Here is a 20,622-nt window from a genome sequence, read left to right on the forward strand (position 1 = left end):
GCTGATGGGGAGGGACAGGAAAGGGCAAGACGTAATCCAGCGGATATACAAGGACAGTCATGAAGATCCTTAGGATGTGAAGTGAAACTTGAGCTCAATGCCATGAAACACGGTGAACAAATGAAAGAACATTTTAATCCCTACTGTATGATACACTAATATTCTTTTTTAAAGAATAAAGTGATGAACATAAAACTTAACCATTAAGTTGAACCAATTTTATTACAAATAATTTTAAAACGTTAAGTCCCAAGAGATATTTTAGAGGAGTATTTCAAATTATGGTAATACCTTTGGAATCGTTCTTGCTGTTCTCTTTGCTTCCGGATTTCTGGAAATTGTTTTTCATAGTACTCTCTCGTTTTGCTCTCCTTAGCTTTCCTGCGTGGATTATTTTCTATCCTGTCAACTTTTTTCTCCCATGCCTCCATCAGCTGATCATAACGTTGACAGATTTTCTGTTCCTGTTAAATTCCAAAAGTCAACCTTGAACTAAACACAAATATACTAAGTGATTGGTACATATAACATGGCTGGGCTCCATATTTTTCCTGCTCTAGTGGCTCTCCATTTTGAACATGACACCCAATTTTCAGCAGAGAGAAGGTAAGGAAGTGGATATAAAAATGTAGATTTTGAATATTACACACTATTCCTTTGCTTTATACATCACAATGATATTTGGCAACTGTCATTACTGCCTTCCAGAAATCTCACATCTTCTGGTACCAGGCTTTTAATTAGTGGAATTGGTTTAATTTTTTAATTTGTTATTTATTTTAAAATTTTAATTAACAGAATGGGGCTGGAATAACTCCAGTATGTCCTCAAGCTCAGCAATATGTAGGGAGCTGCTCCTACCTAAAAAAACTAGGACCATAAGAAGAAAAATACTTCATTACATTTTCATGATGGAATCTTCCAATCTGATGTATAATCTTTTGCTATTCTTAATAATAAAAATGTCTTTCAGACACCACCCAGAACAGCCTTTTGACTTTGTATGCTACTTGCTACAACAGCGTGCAAGAGAAAGCATTAAGTCAATTAATACCGGTATCCAACATACACAAGTTTGATTTAAAATGCTGCCTCACTTAAAAAATCAGAGATCTGCCCCATTTTCTTTCAGATACCATAGCTACTACGCAAGAAAGGAAGTTCAGAAAGAGTCCAGGCATGACAGTTAAAGATTTCCACTGGGTCTCTTCCATTCACACTCTTTAAGAAAGGAGAAGGAAAGAAAAAAAGCTTTTTCCTTATTGTACTTTAGGTGGTTTTCAGTCAAATAATCAATAAACCACAGTCATAAACCTGCAGTTTATTTTCCAACAAATCAACAGAATTTTAGCTTAAGATCTTATTTTTCTAATCAATGGGATTTACATTACACATTTGGGAATGCAAGTCAAGGATCCAGACAGAAAACCAACCATGTGGTCTTTTTACGAAAACATGGTAGCATTACCCGTTGTTTTCTTGCATGATTTCTTCTTTTAAAGAATAGTATTAGCTTTTTCCTCATCACCTGATTCCTGGAAAACAAAAAGGTCGGGGGAAGGGGGAAGTGAACTACATAAGAATCAAGCAGTACTGCAAAATGACTCAACAAAGCCCATATGGATTCTAGATGTCAGATCATTAGTACGAAAAATATTTTCAGGGGTAGAAACAGAGGGAAAATTCCTGCTGAAACAATCACCTAACTAATGCTGTATTTTATCAGAGAGAATTCTTTACTTCAAATCACTGACTTTGGTTTGCCCTAAATAACAAGTGTAGCATGCAACAACTCTGCTCTCAGCCCATGATAGAAAATGAGTATATGGTTAAGCCAATAAATAAATAGATAATAACAAAAAACATCAGGACTCCTCCTACCATTTACTGACAGCAATAATTTCTGAACCACTTCTTTGAACAGTACGTTCAGGAAAAGCTGACTAGGCATATCTAGGTCAAAGCTGGTATTTCAGGCTTTGAAAAACACAAGCTTTACCAACTTAAAAAAATAAGTGTTATGATTTATTTTTATCTTTAAGTTATGATGAAAAGTTACTGTTTCCCTTTGCCTTCAGTATATACAATGCATTTCTTGCAGCACTGTTCTACGACAAAGAAATTGGAAAATTACCCAGACTGGAAGGTTTTAATATGGTTAAAGTACACACATCCTATTTGGAAATGACAGCAATCAAAAATCCGAGTGAATGTTTGAGTCTAGACCCCTTAAATGGCACAATGACAAGATATTAAAGCACTTACGTTTTGATGTTTTCATGGTAGACCTTTGTGTCTGACGGTTGGTTGTAAAGTGGCTACAATTTTGGATTAGAAAGGTATGCTTAGTACTTTTTAAAACTGTTCTCTCAAACAGATGCAAATCTATTTTAAAAAATTACACTTATGCGGCCAATCAGTTCATTCAAGCCCCAGTTCACCAGTGTATTTAAACACACACCTCTTTTACACATAAACACAGAGCTACATCTGCTTACCACAACAGAATTAGAGACATGAAAGTTAACACAGGCAACACAGAAAATAGAGCAAAAGAAAAAAAACAAAAACCACAACACCACAACTTACCAGTTCAACTTTTGGACCGAGACCTTCAAAAATCTTGTGAGCTTCTTCTGCTTTTTTCTGCAAACGAGATTTTTTTGTATAGTCTAAGTAAATCATCTGAAGTTAGTGTCAAAAGTGTATCTGAACTCTTTCACTTATGCTAGCAGCTAAACCCCTCTCTGTGATCATACTATATCCTTCTTAACCTACTTCTGCGATGTTGGCTCAGCAAATCAAGAAACCTGTACCTGAATTGTGCAGTTACTACTCTGATCTCCATGTTTGGAAGCTGATAGAGCATAAAAGCAGAAACTGACCTCTGCAATTCAAAAAAGAAGATGCATTTAATAAATAATACAGCAAATAATTAAGAGGAAAAAAGGTGTCTAGGAAAACAAAGTATAGCTAGCTTTGAAAAAAATGGAACTAAGAGATTAAATCCTCCAATTGCAAAGGCTGGGAGTGTGAATCAATATGTACATACACACACACAGAAGTATGCCAAAGGTACTCCTTCCTTCCCACTAGGTGGAGACCCCAAAATAATTCTGACCCTAAAGGAGGCAGCACTGGATAAGACAGTTGGCTTTCACAAATTCATTTCAAGCCTGTACAATCTTCCAAAGCCCTTTGTCAGCAGGCAGGACTATCAGAAATGAGACAACATACTAGTTCAAATTTGCTTCTTTCCCCCCCGAATAGTTGTATGTGCTAGCCCTAAGACAAATTCTGTTGTAAAACCCACCTGTAACCAGAGTTAGAAGAGAGAGCTGCACAGCAGGCTGCTAAGATATCCTCAAATTCACATAGTTTTGCCTACTACCCAACATGCAACTTAGTTTGAGGAAGTCTTGTAAGGTGATTGTATGATTTTAATAATATTTAATTACATTATAGTGTGAAAGAGATTTAAAATAGTAAAACTGGTTTGTAACCAGAAATAAACATATTACTGTGCATTGATTACATCAGTTTTTGTAACATTATAATTGCCCTAATGTCCTGTATTAAGTAAATACATCAAATTTCACCGAAAACTGGGGGAAGGGGAGAACAGGCTGCATGGAACACTTGGGACAAAGTTCTACTGTATAAAATCTAGTACTGTGTTGCAGTTTTTTACCATCTCAAATTTTCAAAAATAGTCTACTGGAATATGTTAGCTGTTCCTCTAAACTACAAAATAAAATTGGGAAATTAAACAAACATATACCACTCTCACAAAAAACCATAATACTTCAAAACCAGCAGATATCCAACTCCCTAATCTCAAACTACCAGGGGAAAAAAAGGCAGGAAGCACTTTGCTACTGTTGGCAATATTACTGAGCTCCTGTACTTTTCTCACCACTTATGCAACACAAGCTCACAATTCACCTACATACAACTTCTTCATATCTGTTCATTTATCCAAATCTTAAGTGCCAGAAGTCAGAGTTTAAAAAGAAGGCATAGAATCTTACAACATAAGCAGTTTTTCCCTGTCAGCTAATTTAAATGTTGGGTCTTCAGCCGAGCTTGTCAGTATTTATGTGAGGAAAAGAGAATTCAAGATAAATTTCTGAAGCATTTTTTATATCTATCTAAACACACACACAAACATCTATATATACACGTGTGTGTGTGCCTCTGTGTCTATATGTATCTATCCATCTCAACACATGGGTCTAGGGATGAGACCCATAGATGTGTTTCCCTAGACTGCTTACAAGATAGAAGGATGCTGTGATCAAGAATAAAAATGTCATGCAAGCGTCTTTCATTTAAAGTAGTAAATGAATATTAAAAGAGGGGTGGGTAAATCAATAAAACAAAAGAAGCAAAAATTGCCCCACGGAAGTAAATTAAGACATAATGAATTATAGCACATTGGGTCAGATTCACAGCTACACTCGGTCAACTGCAAAGCACACTTACTCGATTTTCATCGTAAATAATTTGGACAATACTGCGGTGTTTCTGTTCCACTGGAGGAGGGGAGACAGGCCTCTCTGGCTCTGGAGGCTTAGCAGCTTCTTCTTCAAGTTGTTGCTAAGAGACAAAAGAAAGAAAATCAGCCATCCAAACCATATTACCCTTACCAGTAATTAGTCATCAGAGATAAAATATGCATCTGATCAACAGCACTGCCTTGTTATTTCTCCTCTTAACTGACAAGGAATGAATGAAATGGTTTTAATGCCAACCACGACAGTAACAAGTCTATTTTTTGTATTATTGGTAAACCAAATTACCTGTTTACAATACTCACCCGCATTGAATCAGACTTGTTTCAGCTTGATGTTTAAAGCCACTGTCGCATTGTAATTTATCACTATTTAACTTCAAACAAAAATATTAACTTTGGAGAACAGTTACACCAAACCTGCCTTCTCACAGAGGAAGTAATCTACAGAGCTGCCTTTCTACATTGTAGATATTCAAGTGTCACTACTACTACTGTCTTTTTCTAAAAAAAGTACAAAAGTCCTTCTAACAATCCCCAGAGAACATCACTCTAAAAGTACTTCACAGCAGAAATAAACCACTCCACATATATTGAAGTTCGAAGATAGTTACAATTCCAAACAAGCAAAAAAATCTGTAATATTTTCCAAGCTACTACACTGCTGTAACTTGCTTTCTCATCAAATAAATCAGATTCAGTGACATCTTCATTTTTTAATTGTAAATACGCTTCATCCATGCCTGCCACAAACATACAACAAAGAACTTCTGACACCAGGGATCCATGCTGTCTTACAACACTGGCTAGAATGTGCTATATTGCCACATGAGAATTCAAAATCTAGAATTTTTGCAGAATTCCCTTGTTTCACTAGTCATCTAAGTTTAAAATATATAGCCATCTACTGTTGGTGTTCCTATGTGACCTTCTCCTATTTTCAAAAATGTTTAAAACTACATAACTAACCTATTTAAAGATTCTAGCAAAATCGTATACATAACCTTCCCTTTTTTACTTGTTCATTTGGTTCACGTAACCAAAAAATTCACCATCACCACCAACAAATGAAGATTTTCCACACCTTTTTCACTGCCAGATAACAACAGTAGTGTCTGCTATGCTTACTTGCTTTTTCTTCAGTTTAAGGATTTGCTGTTCAACTTTTGCAATTTCGCGATCTACACGGTCCATGCTCTGTATCAATTCTTCCTTTGACAGCTTTGAAGGTGAAGCATTTTGGTCCTCCCCACAAGGCTGACCAGAAATTGGAGAAGATGGTCCCTCATGCTTTCCTCCAAAAGCTGGGTCCTTTCATGGGGACAAAAGGTAGGGGGAAGAGATTGAGAGAAATCAGTCATAGTGATAACATGTCAATGAGCATTCAGTAACCAAACTAGCATGCATGAATTAAAAAGAATTCCCAGTTATCTATATCTCTGTTGAGGAGCTAAGGTAAAGTTTAATATTTCAGTTCATGCTAAACATGTTTTATGTTTACATGCTTTATGTTCCAACATCAGCACTGTTGTACCTTCTCTTTGTTTACGTCCTCAGACCATCATGCTCCATGACTACCTTCCTGGCAAATGCTAGCTCAGTTATGTATCCCTCATTGAAGCCAATCTGACTGAAAGATGATGTGTCTCAATGCCACTTCTCCTCAAGATAATACTGGGCTGCATTTCTACATTGAGATAAGTAGATTTCTATACGTAGCACCTGGATAAAAATTCATTTACGTGCAGGCATGTCAACACTGCATGCCTTAGCTCGGTTTCTCCAACCCCCTTTGATCTTATCTGTGCTATGCAACACAGCAAGTTACTAAGAAATCACATGCTATCATTATTTTACGTTACTTCACAGACAGTTTATTCACATGAGAAAAGGAATGGTAGAGAGGAGGCAAAACAAGTAATCAGTTTCTAAAACATCTGGTGCTTATTAGCTTTTGAATCCATATGCTGAAATTTTTCTTTAATTGACCTGAGTTTAGAAACCTGAGCGCTCACCTTCAGAAGTCACATCCTCTGGTGTGTGAGTCTGTGTGCTTGTGTGTGTGCATGAGAGAAGATATTAAATACTCATTTAAGAGACATTTGTCTGCTCTCTACAAATTGCCCCAATCAATATTCAGTATCTACAATAGAAAATATACACACCAAAACTAGATTGCCCTAGATTTCCCCCAGATGAGACAATGACAAGTATAATTAGTGTTATGTAAATAAGCAGATTCATTTCAAATACTTAAAAGTGAGAGGGGGTGGAGAGGAGTACTTTGACCATTCAGTACAAATATTCATTACAGAAAAAAATGGACTTGCATGCATTTGCTATCAGCTTTCAATTGAAAAGCAGAAATATTTTGTGTACTGTACTGTATCAATTTTGCAACTGGGATTTTAATGACTTAAGAGTGTAGTGGCAACTCAGAACTCAGTTTCTTTACTGTGTTTGAGGCAGGCTTATCTTCTTGTTCTTTTTGTAAAAAAGTAACACTGACTCATGACCACAGTTTGTGATAATGTGTAAAATTAAATTTCTGGGATTAAAGAATGAACCTAAACAAATAAAATATCTAACAGAAAAAAAATTATTAGCTCACCGCAACATAGTTACACCTTCAGCATCGTAACAGAAAATGTCTTTACCTTTTTAATATCTGCAGATCTCAACCCTTCCTGCAGAGGATGTACTAAAGGCAAGACAGTAGCTGCACTGACACGCTGAAAATGGGAATCAGAGACTTGTTCAAGACGTGGTCGCTTAGATTCCAGTGAATCATGATCTGTCTGAGATGGACCTGGATGAAATTGCTGTTCATATCCAGTTCTCCTTTCCTGAGGCCTAATATACAGAAGAGATAAAGTATTAAAATACACATCTTCCATACAAGAAAACTATTTGGTGTTCTGCAACCCTTTTCAAATATACAGGAGATGCAGCTTAGTGAAGCTCCTTCTAAACAGTAAGGCAGACAAATGTTTTTAAGTATGATCTTCAAAAATACAACAGCTAAAATCCCTTGAAAAAGAGAAAGTTAACTTGAATCTTAAAAGACACTGTTTAAATGCATGCCTATCATTACAAACTCTTAAAGAAACTTACCACTGCTACAATGATATTGTTCAAATCAAAGCTCCGATTCAAATGATAAACAAAAAAAATCCACGAGATAAATACAGTACTATATTGCACCGAACACAGACGGCCACAACAGCTCCATTATTTCTTTTTTTGCAGTCAAATAGGTTTTAAATACACACAGAATGCTTGAAATGAGCCATGAGTCTACTTAGAATGTGATCTCTACTAAAATACTACTATATGACAGAAACAGTCATTGATTCAATCATGAGTCATTTAAAAACTCCTCCTTCTCAGAAAAAGGCAAAAGAACAGTATCACCAGCTTCTTTACAGTGCAATGCACAGGATGTCCATAAAAGAACCTCATATGCTTTAACATCTTCCTATGAAGTGCCACTGAAGAGATGACAGTAGTTTCCTGTATTTTGCCAGAACTACTGAATAAGGACAAGGCGGGACGGGGTTACTTCTGCTGTAAACGGAAGTTTTGAGAACTCTAAAAGCTACTCTGGTTTTCAGCACTAAAACAGAGCCTTGATGACATTTTGGTGACACAAGATGAAGGCAATATACAAGCCCCAGATTTCACTATCACCAAGTTATTTCTGGGAATATTCTAATGAGATTTTAAGCTAGACCAATATTTACATAACATTCATCACTGGTATTTGCTCAGAACCAGATACCTCAGTTACAGCCAAAATAAACTGCTAGCAGTAATCCAGCATATAAAGTTGCTGCTAGCAGATATACTTACTAAGAGTCCAAGAAAAAAAAAGGCTGTTACAAGCAATAACACTTGCTTGTGACTGTACATCAGCATACTAATATGCTGAAGAATTGAGGTGCGTAAATCATATAGTAACCTCTCCCCTAAATAGAAATATATTCTTGCTAACTTGCTACAATCCATTTAATCTTATTCTGATCTGTAGTGCATTTTTAATTTCTAAATTTTGTTTTCAAAGTACATCCAATATTCTTCAGGAATATAGTCAAATGAATGCTTAATACAGTCTGAAAACTTTCCTGAACCTATCGACCTTACAGTAATATTAAGGTACATTTGAACATTCATCGATATCCACCATGAAGTAACCTTTTTACTGAGAATCTGAAACTAAATTACAACATATGATTCACTGTAGTTGTCCACTATACTTGTCCTCAGTTAACCTCCTGGACCCAGACCAGTTGCATCTACTTACACAGAGACAGGAACGGTATAAAAGACTGACAAAAAGGGTATTTAGAACAAATGATATGGAGTTGTCAAGCGTCTTGCCAAAAGTAGCATACACTCTGATTTAGTCCTCTCTGCCTAGAAGTCCATTTTGTGCCACATTTCAGTGTTTTACAATTCTTACAACTCAAATAGCCAATTAGCTCTGTTGTTTCTTACTTGCCCAGCCACACAAATACCATCTGTTGAATAAGCAAGCCTAAACTAGGAAATATGACAGGTAATATTCACACTGTAACAACTCTTGCACTTGTTGCTTCTACTCAGCAAGACTAAATTATCCAAAGGTACAAACTTCACACATTTTTAGCCTGAACAGCATTTAAAAGTTTGCAATATGCACTTGGATTCTCAGCAGCTGACAGTGTTGTTAGGAGAGGTGTGGGAAAAGCGAAGTAGACTGTCGCTTCCTGTCTGTGAAACAAATATATTGGTTAAGCCAAAGGGACTGAGGAATTACACAACAGCTACAACACTCAAACGCAGGAGACCGACACTGTTACAACAGAACCGATTAATAAAGTCGAGTACTCAGGCAAAAACTGTGAAACTCAAAACCTTTTCTATTCAAAAGTTAAAACTAACTTTACAGAAAGCACGGACTCATAGAAGATTCCTGTTTGCGTACTTCAAAACCAGCATTCTCACCTGTCAGAGCCTGGGTGAAATTCAGAAAGCAAGGAAGGCCTGCGCCGAAGTTGCTGCTGCTGTTGCTGCTGCTGTTGCAAGAGCTGAGTTGCCTGACTGACTTCCAGGTGAGACGAACGATAATCGGGAACGGCAAACTCCTAAATGAAACACGCTTCTGATGTTAACAAGAACAAAGGTGCAGAAGACAGGATCAAAAGCATTTGCTATCACAGAATGAGCATTTCCAAAGTTATTAAATACAAACCAAGACCAGATCACCAAAGCCTCATTCCAGCTCAAAAAATAAAGTTTGTAAATGGCAGCTCTGAGTTTTAAATGAACTTTAAAGAGACTAAATAGTTATGCTAAGAATTCTACCTACCCTATTACATGAATGAGTCAGCAGCAAGAATATCCTTTAGGACTAAGAGTCAGACAAGATGTGTCTTCTGACTGATATAATTTATAATCAAAGTGAAGTACAAGACAATTTATTTGTATATATGAGTCTTCGACCACTTACTTTTAAAAATTATATGCTGCTGGCATTAACTGAAGAGAAGCTCTACAAGACACGCAATAGGTCATTACCCATAAGATTCAGCTTTTACAAATTATCTAAAAATAAACACGGAGTAAGCCAAAAAGTTCCAATTCTTGAGTTTCCGTTTGCAAACATGTAAGTAGAACAAAACATCTAAAATATCTGTAGCAGGAGGAGAATTTCATTAGAACGAGGGAAACCTGAGCTGTTCCAAAGCCAACAGCTCGCCCTCCCCAGCCTACCACGCCATACAGAGCACAGGATGGCAGAATAAACGCTCAGCAGAAATGACCAAGTAGGAGATTCTTAGAAACCCATTACCCCACTTCTGGCCAGCAGAACACAGCTAGCTGGAAACACCAGTACAGCTGCTTCTGAAAAAATTCAGAGCGTAACGCAAGTTTTCACATTTCAGATTCACATTCTCCACCTTGCATACAGATTTTGTCAAGAACTACATTTAGCTTTTAGATAATCCAGCCCAATACTCCTTACACAGAAGGAGGAAAGGTGACTATGGGTTCACTTCTTATGCTGCTGGGCCTAATAGGAGATTAATTCCCCATAAAAATTTAGTACCCGCAAGTGCCCCAAGAGCCAAGTCTCTCAAAGGATTTCTTAGACCTAGAACACTGTGTTCATATTAAATGTATACTAATTGTAGACAGGTTATTTGCATATTCTTGGAAAAGTATTGCTTCCAATGCATATGGACTCAAGTACACTCAGCTGGCCAAATTTAGTACGATTAATAAATTAAAGCAAAACGACAACAAAAGTTTATGAACACACTCCCTAGTGAATTTATTCAAGCTATGAGAAATCAATGATAAAACCAGGAAATTTACATTAATTCCCTGTGATAAAGATACAGAATTATAAAACTCAGTTTTCTACCAAAAAAAAAGTAAAAAAGCAAGTACATATATAATCTTGAAGAAGCAAAATGCACTGCTTTCAGGAAAAAAAAAAAAGGGATGGGAAAACAAAACAAAACAAACTACCCCACAACTATTTACCTAAGCAACACTGGCAGCAGTTCCCCTCAGCAGGCAAAACACTTCCTCTGCTACTTCAAGCATTTCTTTGTATTTGATTTTTCAACATCAAAAAAAGTAGAGGAAGCAAAAATCAACAGGAGAGATTATACTTCCCAGAAGTTACACCATAGCCAGACCCTCGTTCAAAGACACACAGACCCATCAGTCTTAATGCAAGAGCCAAACTCCAAAGGCAGAAACAACATTGTTATACAGATTTCCCAGTCAGTTTTAACTGGGCATATTGGTCTGAAACTCCACTGCTTCCAAATGTGAACGACTTGTATTACATTGGTTTAAACAACAACAAAAAAATCTTGCTAAATTTGCAACCCTGATGTCTCCTTACCTGCTGGTGCCGGGTGCTAGGGAAGGTGTACTGGACAGAGTGAGTAGGATAACGACTCTGTTCTGTGCTGAATGCTCCTTGGTTAGGAGGGTAGCCTGAACTTGACATTATCAGAGAAGAAGTCTTCACAAAGCTGTGAGATCAAGACCAGCAAGCAATCATGTTTCTAGGAAACCGCCTAAAGGAAAAAAGATCACTGATAAGCACTGAAGTACCAGATGTACTCACAATACATTACAGCCATAGTCATCTAAGCAAAACAACCATTACCAGTAAAAGCTTTTTCCTGATGTATTTATTTAATAGGTTACTCTAGTCTGAAACACGTTAACAGGTCTTAAATGGGCTCAAAATGAGACATGTCAGCATTGCCTACACGAAGATTTGAGGATTATGTTGTCGGAATACATAATTTTACCAGTTACTAGTTGAATTAGGAGGACTTTAAAAGAAGAGTAGGTCACTTTAGATAGATGTTAAAGAGGTTATAATAGTCTATAGGTGGACTCTTTATTTACAGTAAATTTATTTAGCACAATGTAGAAGAAATGAAAGTGAACTTCACAGAGTTTTTGGATTCTATGAACTGTTTCTTACTTTCAGATTCAGGTAGTCTTAGGGCTGCTTTACTCAATGCCACCTACAGTTCATTAAACCACAGTGTATGAGTCAGGCCCTAAAATACTAATACCATCTAACAGCAGCTTTACGGAAGTAGTTAGTAAAAAAGGCAGTCACAAAGAAAAACCACCACTATTTCAATTGACAACGTAGTTTGCCTCATATGGGATGCCAGAAACTGAATATACTATGAAGCCTTAAAACAATCCTGCTTAGTTGACATTTGATGACTACTTTGTCTCTCTTGTATTCTCCAGCTACAGATTAACAGTGAACACTGAAATGCATACTGATCTGGGGAAGGTTTTAAACACTGAAAAAACCCAGACAAGTTCACTAACAACGTCCGAGCATCTCTGAAGCTGTGTATAGTTTCAGCTCCTGAAGATCGGAAGACATTGATTAAAACTGCGCCCACCAGTGCTTTGAGCAGGCCAATTATGGCTCTAACCACAGGAGCAGGACATGTATATTTTAAAAAAATCCCTGGAGCCTGTGTATCAAATACAGAATTCTATCAGATCTGTAGCAAATTCTCAACCTCTGGTCCGGAGCCTAGCAGGCATATCAGACCTTCAAATAAAGTAACTGTTGATCCTTGCCTAGATGGCTTCATTTCAAAGTGCATTAATCTGCAGCCTTTCACAAACATCACATGTAAAGTTACACTTCTGAACTGCACTTTCCATGAACAGTCAATAGACAAAATCAGCTCAGGAAAGGATCAGACACAGCAAGCTACACAAACAGATCTTAAAGTTTATCTGACATATTTTATCATTCCTGTCCTGGTTGTGTTTTTTTCCCCACCTCTCCATCAAAGAAAGCTTTATATGTTGGACTATCACAACAACGAGACAAATTTAGATTTACCTCTTAAACCTGATTTTCAGATACGAAAAATTAAAAACTACAGTTTCTCTTTCCAAGCAATACTACAGATCACCAGTTGTGTGCTTTATAGTACCTATATATCTATTATAGTACCTATAGCTCATATCCAAGTGACAAGTTCTAACAATGAATTCTTCACCATTAACATTTATTATACTTCATCATTCATACTGCATTCATTAGAATACATCTTTACCAACTTTAGTGATGGTCTAATAGGTCTGAGTCATATGCTTTCCATTTAATCAAGAAACAGTGTCAGAAAGCACGTAGTTTTAGCTAATACACGTTGTGCTAGTTAGCTGCAAGCTATAGTACCTGCGCACTCAAATGTATTCCCAAGTCCAAGCTACAGTAAAAAAAACTTTTACTTTTCTCTCTCAACTTCCATGCCAGTCCATGTAAAACTATGGCATATAGCTAATTGTCAGCTCAATCAAATGTTTACTAAGGTGATAACTACTCCCGTGACAGGCTGGTGAAGATTTATTATTAAATGAACAACTGGCTCCATGGTATAAGGATGCTCAAACAATTTAAGGTTACAAAAGCACAAATCTTAGTGTGATGAATTGCTGATGCCCTAACTTGTGCTACCTCACCAGCTTTGTATCTTCATATGCAGTCTTCATAAATATGCAGAAGATGACTACCTGGATTCTATAAATATGTGTGTCTGCTACACCTTAAAAACTTTATCGGATCTGATCAAAGCTCCTTTGCCCAGTATGCTGTGACTGACAATGGCCAGCAGCAGGCATTTAGGGAGCACATACCAGTACTTTCCCAAAAACTCTCCAGCCTTCTAGTAGCTCCCTGAGACACTCCCTGTGGCTCAGGGATTCCTAGAGTCACAGCCTTTCTGTTTAGGATTTCTTAACCACTTTCTCTTCCATTGGTTTGTCAAGCTGTTTTCTGAATCAGTCTCAACTCTCAGCATTCACAACTGCTTGTTGCAAGAACTTCTACAGTTTAGTTGCACTTTGCATGAGAAACCACTAGCTTTTGTTCACTCTGGACCCACTACTTTCCTTTGATATCTCTAGTTTTGGCACTGGAACAGACCAAACTTCTATTCCCTATTCTTTTTTTCCTGGTGCACATGTGATTCTGTAGACTTCTATCACATGCCTTCAGCTGTACCTTTTCCATGCTGAAGAATCCTAGTCGACTTGGCTGTTCCTTGCCAACCACTTCCAAGCCTTCTCGAGTTCTGTGACACCTGTTCTGAGGCATGGGGAGCCAGAAATGCACATCAGATCCTGGGAAAGTATCAATAAATGCTCATCCCGTTCTTAGTCTCTTCCCTGACATGCTGACCACATTTGAAAAACACACATGAATGTAGGCCAACTACTGCATGATTCAAGGTCCTTTCTAGCTTCTCTCTGTCAAGTTACATCTTCTCCTTATTTTCTCAATATTCAGTCAAACCCGCAAGTTGATCATTAACCCAAGTGCTGAAAGTTCAATCCCCACTCACTTTGTGTGATGCTATAAAGGTTATTTCTCCATTCACAAGAACTTCAGTGCACAGATTGTTAGGTTTGTGTTAGGACTGTTGGTCTCGAAATCTTCACTGATACACGAATCTTTCACAACCGACAGCAATGAGAGGTCCCGACCATCTCTCCAGATTCTGTGCTAGACGTGGAAAGATGAGGAGGAGGAGGAGGGCACGGCACACAAGCATGAACTTCCTTCATCCATTCAGCAATTTTAACTCAAACCCCATATCTCATAATCTACGTAAGTTTTACATAATACATATGAAAACATTCAGTCTAACGGCCTTCCTCCTGAGAACTGCAAGTATGATCATGTTCATAGCACCATAATAATAATTAAAAAAAAAGGGAAACAAAGAAAAGCTGCCAACAAAGGAGGGCAACAGGAACCGCATTAGAGGTTATAATTGCATTCAATGAGAGGTGGGAAGTGAAGAGACAAAAAAAAAAAGAAAAAATTAAGTTATCAATGGTGGGGGTACATTCTTCTTCTTCCCCAAGGGAACTGACACAACAGCAGAAAGAGATAAGGGCGGTAACAGTAGAGGAAAATACACGGTTACATATTGGCAATTACAAGGTGGGAAGGGAACTAAAGGATGGGGATTCTGTGTAGGATCTAATTTCCTTCAAGACAAAATCAACACTGTAGTACAACAACACGTAAAATGACACTGAAGTACAACATTCCCTCCCTCTAAGCCTCCTTTTCTTCTTAGACATTTATATGTGCCTGCACGTTCTCCTAGTCTGACCTCTCTACATGCTCTGCAGACCCCATCCTACCTCTCAGTTTCCTGTAGAATGCACTTGTTTATACTCTCTGCCATATTGGGGAGGGGACAGGTTTTGGCAATATTTGCCTACAGAATTACCACCAATATTCTGCTCATCTCTCCTTGTCGTACTACCTTAATACTGCAATTATGGATGTAAGTACTCGACTTCAACTCTTATTTATCTGCAGGCAACCTTATGACCTTTCATCTAAAAGCATCTGCCTCGCTCTTCAGCATCTGCTCGCATGTATCCAGCAGACACAGATTATTCTTCATCAATCTATTTCTTGGTCAGTGAGGGCAATGCCAGCTTCCTGCTGGACCTCTCTTAAGTTCCACACGTTCAGATTATGTTTAAATACGGCAGTCTTTTTGCATAAAACTGTAACTGTGCCTGTCGACTGTAAACAACCGCATCCGGGCTTTCCTCACTGCTGCATCCTTCCAGTAGTCATGACAAACTTCGTCTTGCTCCACTCAAATCCAATCAGAATCCTCCTTTAAAGCTTCTCCCTGTTAACTCTCTCTGCCTCTCCGATCCTTCCACTGGTTCCCTCTTCCCTGCCAGAACACAGGCTGCTCATCTTCATTTTCAGCACCTTTGACAAAATTACGATGCAAGAAATCAGCTTCCAACTCTGCTCAGTCAATGACAGCAAGATTCTATTTTTCAGACAAGTATTTTCATACCTTTTCATGTTACTCTGCAAATTTCAGAGGTTTCTCATACAAACATTTATAAGAACTGTTATAGACTCTGGAATTCTGCCTTAAACATCTTGCAAAGATAAAGTTAGGTCGTGAATTCTTCCACGGCTGGCAACTTGTCCGTCTCACTGAATACTGACAATTAGAAGGGGCAGAAAGAAATATTTTTTCTTTTGTACTTCAAAACTCAGTCCATTCTGCTATAGTGTCCCACTTCCCTGACATTCCCAGATTCTATGGTAAAACATATAAGGGATGGGGAAGCCCAGTAGTGTCAAATGGATAATATTAAAAAAAAAAAAAGAAGAAATTACAGGAGAAGTAGGAACAAAGAGTCAAAAAGGAAACTGTTAGTCTGAAGATACCTTGCTGAGAAAAAGCAGTGACAGGAGTAACAGTTCCACGAACTGTGAAGAAATACTCAGCCCTGTGTTAATCTGAGCTTCTCAGGCAAGGAAATGATTTAACAATGTTTATTTCTAAAGGTATGACAATATTTTTCTCTTTGGCCAGCTCAAACTACTGAACAGATCTGATTCAGACTCCCCCTTAAAAGCCACTGTTCGCACTTACATTTGTCATATGCGGAGAATTTTGAGTACGTTACAAATAATTTAGAACCGAATATTATAATAGCAACAGTCATAGTGTAATTTCAGATTTGGTTCTATGAGGCAATACTAATTTGAACAATCTCTCTTGATCTCCAGATCTCAAAACGCTTCAGGAAGAAGCTGAAGTACATACTATCTTCAGTATACACATGGGAAAATGAGTCACAGAAAGGTTAAGAAATCTATCAAAGACTTCCCAGGAAATAGTCAATGACTGAATCAGAAATAAGACTCAAGTCTTGCAGCACTTCAAGCAGGCAAAAGCCAGCGCTGCCTGAGAAAAGCAGTTCTTCACTCAGGAAAATACAGCAGGTTAAAAACTGTGGCTATTTTTAGCAAGCCAGTTCCCCAAAACCGTTCCACGCACGGCCACACAAGTGTTGACGCCAGCAGAAGGGAAGGGGTCAAGAGGCCAGAAGGACGGCACAGTCACCTCCTCGCTGGCTGTGGAGCCATGGCCCTGCGTGCTGGAACCGTCTGACTCCTGCTCTAACGTTCACCTTCATGGATAAAAGACCAGTCTCATGGGTAGACTCAATTTTTCTTCACATATGCGAAACAAGCTAACACTTTTGCATTTAGAGTAATTTTCATGCCATCTTGAAGTACTTAACCAACATTTGCTAATTAAATTTCACATCCTTTTGGGAATTTTCCTCATCTTGTTTTTGAGCAAACTAAGTGTGATATAAAGAGTGCAAAGAATTAGATTACAGTCATGTCAGGCATAAAGCGAGTTGGGGGATTTTGTTTTTAAATCAGCGGCCTTAGTAAATTAAGCTCTGATGTAAGTAACCTACAGCAGAACAAGGAAGGCTCTGCCTTACGCTGGGGATCTACAATGAATCACAAAATTAATTCAGGGATGTTTATTCAAAGTTTACTCTTATTTATTCAAAGTTTACTCTCATGAGAAAATGAAGAGTGAAGGGACTGTTTCAGCAGTGGTTAAAAGGCTTTAACCAAAGCGTGATAACAATACTTGTGAATAATTCTTTCTGTGGTTTTACTTTATAAAAAGGTAATGAAACAATCTCATGGAAAAAACAAACCCAAATAGGCCATATTTAAGGCAACCTATTAAACCACAATAACTCGATTTCATGAATTAAGACCTGTGTCTGTACCTTCAAGACACAATGCTCCAACTCACATACAATAACACAAAACTACGAGTTGAGATTCACGTAAGTAAAACCCTTCAAGTATATTGCTAGATTTGCGAAACACATCTTCCTAGTAGTATTTTTGTTTTGTCAGATAATCATAAATTTGGTCAAACACTCAAGCAAAAACATCAAATTTGTATCTTGGCGATACGCCACACAGAAGAAAATATTAACCTGTACATTTCTGATAGATCTCTAAAAATAGCTTAAAGGGTCCAACCTCCATGTAAAAAGTTATTTATTCAAACTAATAGGAACAGTAAAAGGCTACGTATTACTGACCATCTAAAACTCCAACGCTCAGAATGTTAATGGTACCATTACAAGCCAGGACTGACTTAGCAATCTAAGTCTTAACTAAAAAAGTTAAGACTAGACACTTCAAGAGCTGTTTTTAGTCCTTAAGTCACTGCCTTAATGTCCAATTATCAGCACAGACACATGACAGCTATTCAGAAACCCAACAATGAAAAAATTTAGTGATAAAATAAGTTTGGGTTCAAACTGATCTATGTTACCCCTTCAAGTCTGATCATACAAAGCTCTGCAAAGTACTGTGGAACGGGATGGGATGGTGAGAAAATTAGCTACAGGACCATTAGATATGACAATTCTAAAAGATACGGGGTTTTCATTCAAGAACCTACGAGGAGGTTGATGCCTGAGCAGATTTAAGATAATTTTGTGCTTTAAAACAAGAATTAAAGGAAGTGTATCCCAGCTACAATATCCAAGCTTACAGGTGTGCCTGTAAGTATGAAAATCTGTTGGGCATACCCCCAAAAAGATGAAAGATTCTTTGCATGCTACAAGCAAAAAATGTTAATAGGTCAACACTGAAATTAAAGACAATTTAAGTAATGGCTATTTAAACACATTCCAGAACACTGTGCTTCCCATTTTCGCAGAACAGAGACATCGTCCTCAAAGCTCAGGACCTCTTCCACAGTTTCTTTAATCTTTTTCCACTCAGTTTTATGTTGCAGAATACTCTTGTAGAGAAGCTTGTAGTGAAAGCATATGGGCATATGCTATGAGAAAGAACAGAAACAATGAACACATTTTCTCCAAGTTGAGAACAACTAACTGCTGAATTTTCCATGACAATTCCGCATGTGCAAATGCCTTTTCTTCCTCTGTGACAGACATTTAAAATATACCATAAATTCCTGAGAATGTCAGTCTCACATAGTTGCACTCCCTCTACTCATGAGGTTATTGACGTAAAAATTGCTATTTCTATCCCTGCTAGAAATACAGTAAAAAAACTTAACATCTAAAGGCTGTGTTTTACTAGCAACACTAGATAACTTTCTCTCCATTATTAACATCATATGAATCAAGCCATAAATACAGCAATGGAGGTATTTGAAAAAAGATGCTAAGAAAAGCCCGAATATCTGAATTTGACCTTTCTCACATGCTGGAATTTCCACTAGTGTACAATATAGTCTTATTTCTGAATGTCCAATGTATTAACTCACATTTATGCTATACAGTGTCTGACTCATTCTACTTGACATGGAAGCATGGTATACTTTAATTTAGCCAATTACAGAAATAACAGAAGTCAAGGAGCATTACAGCAGTCAATTCAAGATGTCACATTTACTCTACAGTAGCATGACTTTTCCATCTGCATCAAGATAGCTAAAAAATTAAAACAGGATTTTATACTTCAAATTTTAATAGAAAAAGATTTTCCATTAAGAGACTACCAACTCCTTAAAGTACTTAAGTAATAGCTTTTGGAACATTAAATATTAAATAAGTATTAAAAGAGTACTTAAAAATTGTTTTTGTTGCCATTCCAAAAGGTTAATATTGGTTGCATACTTGCATATGCAATTTACAACCAAACTGTTGCCAGATCTCAGGATCACATTGTTATACTTCATCTTTAAATAACTTTAAATAACACTTTCTCTCTCTCCTGCTAGGTAACTACAAATACAAATAGAATTTGTGCTCTACCAAAATGGGGTTGATAAAATTCAGCTGACAAGATACTCTTCTCCAGGAAATTCTATTTTAATCTCTCCTGTAATTTATAAGCTTAAAGAAAAGTTGCTAATACACGATACCAAGACTCAGATTACACACAAGTTTGCCATATTATACAGGGAATCATAACAGCAAAAACTAAGACTGTGTTAACACCTTAGGAAGTTTCTAATTAGCTACCCACTCGCCTCACAAAAAAAAGAAAAGGGTGCTGAGTGCATACATTTCAAATAAGAGTACGTATTTTCAGCGTCCGCTCACCAGTTAACATGCTAACACACCAGGGTACAGAGAATCCCTGAGGCAGGAAACCTCCTCTTCTGAGTTTCATCAAGGAATAGCACTTACTGATTGTGAAGGAACCTATCCAGCTCTTCTGCCAAGAAGGGTCACAATAACACCAAAACTATCCAGGAGAGGTAGAAGGAAGTCGTCCACTCAGAAATGGAAATGAAGGACATTTCCTTGACTAAAAGTACCACTGAGCAATGATTTAAACCAAAGAAGGGTACAAACCCTACAAGGCTTTTTGGTTTTGAAAGTATATCATAGAAAAGTAGACTGTTTGTATCCTAAAGATATTTAAAACGTATTTTGGTTTTCCTAGCAACACCAGATTCTCATTCCTGGTTGTCCCAAGACAGCAAATAGCGTGCAGTTAATGTACACCACAGAAAATTTTCATGAGCCAAAGACCAGAAACCAAAGCTACAGAATTGAATGTCCAAAGCAAACCCTACAAAGTCCAAACAGTGTGCAGATAAGGTCTCTCATTCACAAGGGCAGACAGCTTTTTCCTGAGATAACTGCAGCAGGTCCCAAACCCCAGACATCTGCCTTACCCCTTTTGAAGGACCCCATCCCTGCCACAGGGGTCATTCAACTAGTTATGAAGCATCAACTGAAGCATT

General features: G+C 37.5%; 1 protein-coding gene across 6 annotated transcripts in view; it reads right to left on the reverse strand.

Annotated features, from left to right (window-relative positions):
• NCOR1 (nuclear receptor corepressor 1) overlaps positions 1 to 20,622 on the reverse strand; it is a 61,536-nt gene that overhangs the window by 35,627 nt on the left and 5,287 nt on the right. For 5 of the 6 annotated variants that reach the window (XM_068415939.1, XM_068415941.1, XM_068415938.1 and 2 more), the window contains exons 2-10: positions 11,415 to 11,592; positions 9,500 to 9,639; positions 7,171 to 7,366; positions 5,642 to 5,824; positions 4,486 to 4,599; positions 2,590 to 2,646; positions 2,266 to 2,318; positions 1,469 to 1,535; positions 292 to 464 (exon numbers count right to left, since the gene is read on the reverse strand). In XM_068415939.1, coding sequence (XP_068272040.1) covers positions 292 to 464; positions 1,469 to 1,535; positions 2,266 to 2,318; positions 2,590 to 2,646; positions 4,486 to 4,599; positions 5,642 to 5,824; positions 7,171 to 7,366; positions 9,500 to 9,639; positions 11,415 to 11,522 — 1,091 coding nt within the window. In that variant the 5' untranslated portion in view covers positions 11,523 to 11,592. Of the gene's footprint in view, positions 1 to 291; positions 465 to 1,468; positions 1,536 to 2,265; positions 2,319 to 2,589; positions 2,647 to 4,485; positions 4,600 to 5,641; positions 5,825 to 7,170; positions 7,367 to 9,499; positions 9,640 to 11,414; positions 11,593 to 14,412; positions 14,461 to 20,622 lie in introns of those variants that run through there. The other variant, XM_068415940.1, reaches the window with a different exon arrangement.

Source organism: Nyctibius grandis, chromosome 18 (assembly GCF_013368605.1).
Source record: "Nyctibius grandis isolate bNycGra1 chromosome 18, bNycGra1.pri, whole genome shotgun sequence".
Classification (NCBI taxonomy): Eukaryota; Metazoa; Chordata; class Aves; order Nyctibiiformes; family Nyctibiidae; genus Nyctibius; species Nyctibius grandis.